This window comes from Citrus sinensis, chromosome 1 (assembly GCF_022201045.2).
Source record: "Citrus sinensis cultivar Valencia sweet orange chromosome 1, DVS_A1.0, whole genome shotgun sequence".
Classification (NCBI taxonomy): domain Eukaryota; kingdom Viridiplantae; phylum Streptophyta; class Magnoliopsida; order Sapindales; family Rutaceae; genus Citrus; species Citrus sinensis.
In genome coordinates, this window is record NC_068556.1 from 16864726 (window position 1) to 16874380 (window position 9655).

General features: G+C 32.8%; 1 protein-coding gene and 1 long non-coding RNA gene across 2 annotated transcripts; both read left to right on the forward strand.

The window, feature by feature from the left end:
- Positions 1 to 640: 640 nt before the first annotated feature.
- Positions 641 to 5174, forward strand: LOC102624058 (RNA exonuclease 4). Its single transcript, XM_006464765.4, has 9 exons — positions 641 to 857; positions 964 to 1042; positions 1515 to 1593; positions 2547 to 2628; positions 3066 to 3174; positions 3476 to 3564; positions 3646 to 3710; positions 3817 to 3895; positions 4571 to 5174. Exons 1-9 carry the CDS (start codon positions 783 to 785, stop codon positions 4739 to 4741), a joined length of 828 nt encoding a protein of 275 aa, XP_006464828.1. The 5' UTR covers positions 641 to 782; the 3' UTR covers positions 4742 to 5174.
- A 1053-nt stretch (positions 5175 to 6227) lies between these two features.
- LOC102623668 (uncharacterized) lies at positions 6228 to 8378 on the forward strand. The gene is made up of 4 exons (XR_369197.3): positions 6228 to 6441; positions 6556 to 6646; positions 7478 to 7600; positions 8115 to 8378. It is a non-coding gene; the product is annotated as an uncharacterized LOC102623668 (long non-coding RNA).
- The last annotated feature ends 1277 nt before the right edge of the window (positions 8379 to 9655 follow it).

Consider the following 9655-nt stretch of genomic DNA (forward strand, 5'->3'; position numbering starts at 1 on the left):
TGAAGGTTGTGTAATCATGCAATACATAAAGGTCGTGTAATAAACAACTGAAGGTCCTGTAATACATGATTGAAAGTCGTGTAATATTACAAAAAGTCATGTCATATACAACTGAGGGTCGTGTATTACATGAACTCGTGTAGTGCACAACCTTGAATTCTCTGTTATATGACCTTACACGACCAAATTGTGTGTTACACAACCAAATCGTGTGTAATATGATCAAATTATAATCGGCACAATCCATTAATTTTTCACAATGTGCATGCAGCAAAACAGCTAGAAATTTATTTTTGAATATGTTATGAGAAACCCACAACTAATTAATCTATTTTTTCAATATAAAACCCTAAATTTTTTATTTTTCCCTAAATATTAACAAGAAAACTAATTACAAAGAATTATTCACCTCAAATAGTTAGATTATGGCAAACTAGGCTCAGTTGTGACAGCTTCCCCTTCTTAGGCTTGATTTGCTCGTGTTGATGTTCGACTTAGTATGTATGGAGTGTGAGTGTTTGTTTGAGGAGAGTAGTTATGTTTGAGTTGAAGTGTTTTAAAGTGAGGATAATTTAGTAATTTTATATCAAATTTTAAAGGGTATTGATAAAAAATTTGGCAAATTCAGTTTTTAGGGTATGAGATAATTTTCAAAGTACCACGGTGCTGCAATTTCCTCAATTAAAGTATCGTTCAAAAACTGTCTAAAATCTGTTTATTTGCTGAAACGATGTCACTTCGGTTCTCGTGCTCATACGGCGCCAACGAAGACTGAGAAGAAGATGGGAAGTGAAGAGACGAAGAAAAACCCTAAAACCCATTTACAACTCAATCCCAACTGGGCTCAACTTCAACTAGTAAGTTGTACTCTCTTTCTTTATCAGTGTCAATACATTCTTTTTCTCTTTAACTTCATTAATTACTTGTTTTTATTTTTATTTTTAATTGTAATTCGTTTTGCAGAAGGTGAAAAGCAATGGCCTTAACAAGTCTTCAAAGCACACAAAAAACCCAGAATCGGAAACCCATAACTCGATATTGGGTAACTATAATCCTGCTTGCTTAGTCACTTTTGATGCTTTCACAGGTGAAAGAGAAACAAAATCCTTTTGCAGTTATAATATTAGCTTTCAAGTGCAAAAGTTCAGCTATTGAGTGGTCTTCTTGTGCCCCATATACTGCTTGATTATTATTTTGGAGTTCGAACTTTGAACACACTTTCTTGTTTTGGGAAAGTAGGATAAGTATTTTCTGTTATATTCTCGTATTCTCTGTTTCTACGCTGGTGAGCTTTGTTATGGATTTGGCATGATTCTTTAGCATTTTGGAGGGAATTTTTTCTGTTTCTATGGGCTGAAACTAATGTGCCTTTTCTCTGCAATATTTGGGACTGTTGAAAGAGAATTGCTTTCAATAGGTTGATCGAAGTACAATGCTTCAATTTGTTTGTTTTGTGTTAGCTCTTTAGCATACTAGCATTGTCTGATTTTGAGTGGGATGTTTCTTCCATACAGGAAAGCGAAAAGAGAGGCTTGAGGCAGAGTCTGATGGTTCTAAACCTAGTCCTTTGACACCAATAAATGATGATTTCAGGTACTTCTTTCAAGTCTATATTTTCATTCGCTATTTGGTGGCATTTGTGGTTGTCAGGGACTTGATATTTTTCATCACTTGTCTCCTACTGTAGGGAGCATAATAATCAAATTGTACATATGAAAAGGAAAGACCTAACACTATCAAGTTAGCATTTTTCATCATTTGGGTAGCAGGAAAAATTAGATTTTAGGTATTAAAAAAATGTTATATTTGAAGCTTTACTTGAGCTTTAATGTGATAATGTTGCAAATTGTAGTCTTTTCATTCTTTTGTTCATTATAAATTTTCAGCTACCAAATGGTGCTTCAGAATTCTGCAAATCAACCTGTTAGATTATGAAGTAAATAATTTGGATTTAGATTTTCTTTTTCCACAATATAGCAAACTTCCTGGTTTAAAAGTTCTAAAGGGGTTCCATAAACAAAGTCTTCCTCCTTTTAGGAACCCACAGTGATAAGTGATGAACAAATTATAAAGAATATTATTTGTTCATAATCTATCTTAGGTGTGATGGTGCTAGTTGAGTCAGAAAAATTTGAACATTTTGAATTGAAATAATTTTTTTTTTTCAAAAAGGAAAAGAAAAGGAACTTTAGATACAAGGCCTCCATCTTGGTTTATGTGGTTTTGCTAGGATAAAACAGGATTTTACCTATCCTATAAACTAAAACAAAAAAAAAAAAACCTACCTTAATATATTATGTAGTTGTCTGCAGAGCTATAGAGATAAACCATGGAGTTAAGAGATCAGCAACAATTGTCAGATCTAATAAATTTCATATTACTTCGTGGTGTGTTTAGTATGGTCATTTTCTTGTGTTATTGGCACAACAGCAGAGCTTCATCTCGCAGCCTCGTAGTTCATAACACTTTGTTATGGTTGTCCATTTTCTATTTTTTTTACCTTTTATCTGAATGCAGCAAAGCCTAACAAATTATTGATTTGACAGTTTGACAGATGTGGTAGCTATGGATTGTGAGATGGTTGGCATCAGTCAGGGAAATAAAAGTGCTCTTGGAAGAGTTTCACTGGTATTTACCTATTCCTGCACTAAAATTCTTAATTGTTTACCTATGCACTGTGAAATGGTTGTCCTTCTGATACTATAGAGATCTTTTGGCGTTGACTTTTGGCATTCAATGGTTGGATGATTTCATGTTAAGGAGAACTATGGCGTCTTCTTATAAAAGGATCTTTTAATGTAGCAACTTTTGGTATGCGGCAGCTAGCTGGTTTTCAGGTCTAGGTTGATTTTCAAGTGAGCAGATCTTTCTCTAGTTCCCTCTATGATGCAGTTTTTATGAGATTTATGTGTTCAAGAATCAAGTAGACATAAAGAGTTCTCTATATTGTGCAACGGAGATTTCATCCATGATTTATAAAACTTCAAATTTTTTGACTGCAAGTTTACATTTATATATATTTCTCTTTGGAGGTCATTGATCACTCAAGTATTAAATTATGACAGGTAAATATGTGGGGAAATCTGATATATGATGAGTTTGTGCGCCCACTGGAACGTGTTGTTGACTTCCGTACAAGAATAAGCGGTATTCGACCCAGAGACCTGAGGAAAGGTCAACATTATCTTTGCTTATGCTTTTTCTTGAACTTCTATACATTTGAGTGCACTGCATGTGCTGTGGGCCATTTTCAGGTTCCGAACTAGTAGTTCACAATCACAGAAGGCATATTTGTTTTGTGTTAGCCTCCACTTTTTGATGGCATATTTATTGCTGAAATATTCTGAAAAATTGAAATTCTTGTTGTCATTAGACAGTATGAGTTAGTGTCTTAAATGCTAATTTTGAAGCTATCATATTTGAAAGTGCATTGACAGTCTTAGAAAATTTTTTGCATGCTTTAATGTGTCTGCAGCAAAAGATTTCCCAACAGTTCAGAAGAAAGTGGCAGAGTTGATTGAAGGAAGGATTCTTGTTGGCCATGCCTTGCACAATGATCTTAAGGTTTTGCTTATCAAGTTTTTCTTTTTGTTGGTTGTTTGGAGCATAAACACAAGGTTTTTAAGCAAGTTGTCTTCTTGACAGGCATTACTTCTAACACATTCAAAGAAGGACTTGCGAGATACCTCAGAGTATCAACCATTCTTAAAGTAGCGGTTACCCTTCTAGCTGAATTTGGGACTAAATTTTGCAGTTTCATTAATTTTATTATTCATACTTATGATGTGTCCAACTAACTATACTGGTGAAAAGCAGGAATGGCCGTAGTAAGGCGCTTCGGCATCTTGCAGCAGAAATTCTTGCTGTTGAGATCCAGAATGGGGAGCACTGTCCTGTGAGTTATTTTTTACTTTATTGGTGGATTGTTTCTGTGAGTTGTTTTACTTTATTGCTGGATTATTTCTGTGACGTTCATTTCAGATTCATAGCATAGTCTTTACTGACATACAATAACTAGAGACAGATAGTTATGGGGGTAAGGCTATTGGTCATGACTCGGAGTCTAGACATTGATAACTGACAGGCTTCCGTTGTAGTTGATGGTGTTATCTCAAATTTATAAAAGCTACATTTTCTGGAAAATACTATGTCTGGCATTTTAACCATTATGATAGGAGTTGCTGTGCCATTTTCTTGATGATTGAGATGCTACGGGAGCTCTCACGTCATCTCGACTGATGATAATATGTTAAAACTCAATAGTCACTGAAAATTTGAGAAAATGTTAAGGATAGGGTCTCCTGCTCTCCCTCTTATCTTGTTTCTAATTTTGATTTTGGAGTATTTTTTACTGCAACTTCAATTCACTTCCCCCAGAAACTCCTATATTATCTCTGTTTGTCTGTTAGTTTTATTTCATCTCTCAATTCTTTTGTAGTCTCCTTTTTTTTGGGGGGGGGGGGGGGGGGGGAAGGGGGGGGGGGGGGAAACAGAACATGGACTGTCTAAACTCTTATATATATATATATATTTTTTTTTTGATAAGCTCAACTCTTATATTTTATTACAGATAGATGATGCTCGCGCTGCAATGCTGCTGTATATGAAAAACAGAAAACAATGGGAGAAAAGTGTCAAGGATCAAACAAGGCTTGAACAGAAGCAGAAGAATCGAAAGCCAAAAAAGAAACCAAAATTGAAAGATGCTGCGATTGTCAAAGCTGCTGTAACCGCATCATAGCAACACTTTTGCTCGTATATCTGTTGAAGTTCTTTGGGAGCTACCATACAGGAAAAATCAGGCAAAATAACATACTACTCATTTGGAGAGTTGCTCTCGACGGTAAAATGAAGAAGCAGACAATCAACATATGGGTAATTGCTTTAGCCGGTGATCTCATGTTAAGATGATTCCTCCTTTCTCGTTGCAGAAAGGAACTGCATTACTGCATTTTGTCAGCCATCCGGCAAAAGTGCCTCCGGAAATTGGTATTGAATTGAACCATTCTTTTGGAAGGCATTGATAAACCCAAAAACAGGATTTGTTCAATATTTTGAACATGCCCTTTTCTTGCTCTTGTATCCATGTATAATGGAGTTTGGCACTAACAAAACTTCAAAACTTGAGAGTGATTTTAACGTGCACTAGTGCTACGAGATTTCACTTATTATTATTGATGTCTCTCTGAATTTTTTTTTTTTTTTTTTTTAGCCAAACTATTAGCACGATTCCAAAATCCTCTTGAAATCGCTTTTTCAATTATAATCCATCTAATGCCAAAAATACCTTTTTTTGCAAATAAACACTTTTTTTCATTTATAAATCTTGCAATTTCTAATAACTTTCTCATTTTTTAGTATTAAAAATTGTATTCTTTTCTTCAAACTTTCATTATTATTTAATTTTAAAAAAAAATATCTTAAAAAAATAAGAAAAACCTTAAAAAATAATAAATATTTTATGGGTTTAATATGATTTTATCGTGCCTATAAACTTTGTGTGCAACAATTAGTTGAGAATCTTTAAAAAATTACTTGTAGTGAGATGAATTTTTTTTAAATTTATTTTCTCACTATGTTGTATCCTAATTTTGTTACTATGTATATTACAAGAATATTATTTTGACTGAGATGATTACTTCTTAAATTTGGATTATTTTAATGATAATAAAAAAAATTATATTGTGCAAGTAAAATAAAATTGAAGAGAGAAAGAAAATATAAATGGGGTTAATCCTATTTATATTTGCTCTTAAATGTAATTGTAATATAACAAGAGTTTTATAAGATTAATGAAGGGGTACTAATAGTCCAGATCTTTTTTTTTTTTTTTTATATGTTTGTTATACTTAATATCCTCATTAAATTTCTTGTCTTTTTGGACCCATTGATAGTTTGAGATTTTTTTTTTGAAATTCTTCCACTTTTATTCCTTCTTTTCCTTTTAATTAACATTATTTTGTTTTTATTTTTTAAATATTAGGGAGATACTAACCGGACCATAGTACAGTTGAAAACATTAATTAAAAAAAATTATGTTACTCCATTAAAAAAATTAAGGTATTTATTTTGACATTTTAAATTTTAGTTTATTAATTTTTAGATGTCAAAATTTTGAATAAATATGAATTTGAAAAAATAAAAAGAGATTTTAACAGCATAGAAATTTATGGAAAATATCTGTTATCACAATTTTCAATAAATTTGAAAGAAGTTTCAAAATTGTTCAAATTCATCCAGACTTGAGGCTCCTATAGCGCAATCCACGTGCGGAGGAGATGCCACGTGTGGATCGGACCGTTCAAAATATAGTGAATATTAAGCGCGGCAAATCGCTTTTATGTAGCGGACGTTGCTCAATTTCCCAAAACCAAACGCATCCTTCTTCAATCACGAATTCTCTCTCGATCTTGATTCTTGAAGCCGTCGTGATTCAATTTGGTAAGCTTCTTCATATTCTCAAAAGAAAAATCTTTACAGAATCATTTTCCTTTTTTTAGTTATTACTCGGTTTGAAAAAATGATTAATCTTTGCGACCTTCTGAGTTTTTTCAGGGTTTTGCTTTTGCTTTTTGAAAAAATTACCAAAATCTTGGTCCTTCCGGTCTCTCTCTCTCTCTCTCTTCATATCAACTGTTTGATTCAGGTATGGTTTCGATTATTTACATTGCTAATCCTGTTGTTATCATCATTGTTTTTCATTTTCTTCTGATTAATTGATGTCTAGGGTTTCAATTGTACTCGTTATTTATTTATTTATTTTTTTTGCGGGATTTGTCTGTATGGATACGTTGAGTTGGTATAAATTTTGATTTGATTTGGTTCATGATTAGAAGTGAAATAAAAGTACAAGTGAAACACAATTAATTGCAAGGAAATAGGAATTGAAAGTGAAACAGCCCCCCCTTGAGAAATGTTTTACACGTTCTGATTTGTTTGCCATGTTCTTTTTGGTTGAGGAAGTAGAAGAGAGAAGAAGATAGGGAAGATTAGGAAGTAAAGAATAAAAATTACAAATGGGAGATTCCGAGGGAGGCAATTTGTGTTTTATTCTACTTATATTTGCAAATTCAACTTACAGTTGCTAAATCTCATGCAATTTAGTGAAAAGTGAGAAATCATTTGTGTTTTCCTTTCCTTTCCTACCTGTCAACCAAATGGATCAAAGGAAGGAGTTGGTCTCTTTCCTGTCTCCTTCCCCCTTTTCCTTTGCTTTTTCCATGGTGTTATATTTGAAAGTTTTAATTTTAGTTGAGCTTATCAAAACGAGTAAGAATGCTTGTTACTTGAGGAGACATTTTTTATTGAAGAATCCAGTCTAACTTTTATTTGCATGCTAATATCATATTTATTATTGGTCAAAGCCTGGAGTGGGTCTTTTTATTTTGTCATCCTGGTGCAATGCCCTCAAATGTGGCTTATTTTAGTACTTATTGTCATGATGAACTAATGAAGTTGAAATTTTTATGTGAGACAGGCTTGAGTTGACAAATGGGGAAAGAGGAAGTCAAGGGCAAAGCCAGCCGCTAAGAAGCGAACAGATAAACTTGACACTGTTTTCAGTTGTCGATTCTGCAACCATGAATAAGTGTTGAATGTCGTATGTAAATTCCTTTGGTCTCCTCTCCTTTATCTTTGTATATGTGCTTGGATGAAACATAAAAATTCAGTTGAGATGGCATCGTCTAATGAACCTAAACAAATGGTGCTGTTACGTAACAACTTCACAGTTGTTGTAATGCATGCACATCATTTCCTTACTCAAACTGAGTGACAATTACAAAACTAACGTTAATGGTCGCTTACCCTTGTACTGTTGTTTACATTCACAATACGAAAGTGCTGATATATTTAAGTTTCGATTTCTTTGTACTGCCATGGATGTCTAGAATTATTTGATTAAAAATTTTGAAATTGTTATTGTGGCATGCTTTCCTTGATATCATGTGCCTCTTCCCAAAATGAACTAAATGAAGAACTGGTACAAGTTTTTTCATGATTTAGTTTGATCTTTAAACTAGTGAGGATGGTAAATTAGTTTACCTCCCATCCTTTGTTCCTCGCTTTAAGTGGTTTAAGTCTGGAACTAACAGGAGTGAAATATTTGGTTGTAGTGACATGAAGAACTTGATTGGTGAGCAATATGTGGGATTTGCGGGGAGAGTTTTAGTTCAACCATCACAGCTATGTGTTAGTTTGTTGTTTTGAATTGGTATTTTATGAACTATCGATTGTAGGGCTTCAGCATTTCAATTTTCAGACTTTAAAGGTTTTTTCAGATTGCAATAATAGGAATTGCATTCTATATGAACATGTTTATCTATCTCTACATGACATTCTCAAGTTGTACATTTTCTTGGTGAAGTCTTTTATCATAATCAGAGTTGAACTACTGTTTTTCGTGTTGTGTTTTGCAGCTTTAACTGAAGCAATCAACTTGTAGTTATAAATGGATAGCCCCGAGTCCCCCATTAAATAGCTTTTTTCTAAATATATGAGCGCCCCCCCCCCCCCCCCCCAAGTGTAATCTTCTGACTTCTGCATTTCAATTTGTCCACAAAAAATTTTATTATTGAGCTAATAAATTCCAATTTCTTTCCTTTTTTTAATTTAAATGCATTGTTATCATGTTGTTGATATATAATCAATAAGTTTTCCATTGAACTGTCTCTAATAGATGACATGTAGTAACGAAACTGCAAAATGAAATGAATTTATTCACCATAGAGGGATTGTTTGTTTGGCTTATAATAATATTACTGAGTAAATTTTTGGCTCCTGCTAAATATAGGTAAGAGCTAACAGAATTAGAATCTGTTTGGTAGATGGCTGATATAAATTGAATAGTAGGTGCAAAATAAAAATAAAAAATTAAATTTTTGTAGTATTTTTGATGAGGTAAACCATTTCTAGCCCTCTGTGGATTCTTGCTAGTTGCTATCAAATTCGTGTGGGTCCAAAAGTTTTAGAGCTCCACAAAGAAACAATAATCAATATGCTACAATGAATATTGAATTTGGTCAACCAGTTAGATGCAAGATTTACTATTTTTGAGGCTTGATAAACTTTTTAGTAATCAGGAGAGCCCGATGTTTTCATTTGTAGTGCCTCGACGTGACATGAGCACCTTCATCTAGAAATTATTTTATAAAAATATATTTCTACAAGGGTATTTGTGTAATACGACATAATACAAATTGAGATTGCCCTTCGTCGGTGTAAACTCATGCCGTCGCCAATCCAATGCTCAAGGAATTAGTGTTTTTTTATTATTTTTTCTTAATATTTTGGTACAAGTGGCATTTTATTTGTTTTTATAAATAAGAAAATCTTAAACATGATTATTTGATATTTATATCGGTGTAAATCAAAATAAGAAAAGAGATTAGGTTTTATAGTTTAGGAAATAAGTATATTTAATATAGATATTTTAAAGATATAATATTTACTTCTCATTCACACAAAAATTTCATTTTTTCTATTCGGATGTAATGTTTGATAATCAGACTAAGTTAAAAAAACAAGCAAATTTTGAAAAAAATCTAAAATTAATAAAAGTATACACTTCAAACGTTTAACAAACAAGCTCCAAACAAGCTCTTAGGGTGGACAACTTATAATTTTATTTTTTTACTTAAATTTAGACATCGAAATC

Bases quoted from the DNA above. Each gene is read 5' to 3' on its own strand.
- LOC102624058 (XM_006464765.4), top strand. From the start codon at position 783: ATGGGAAGTGAAGAGACGAAGAAAAACCCTAAAACCCATTTACAACTC. The intron at 2,629-3,065 runs GTATTTACCTAT...AAATTATGACAG, and splicing joins CTCTTGGAAGAGTTTCACTG to GTAAATATGTGGGGAAATCT. The intron at 3,565-3,645 runs GTTTTGCTTATC...TCTTCTTGACAG, and splicing joins CCTTGCACAATGATCTTAAG to GCATTACTTCTAACACATTC.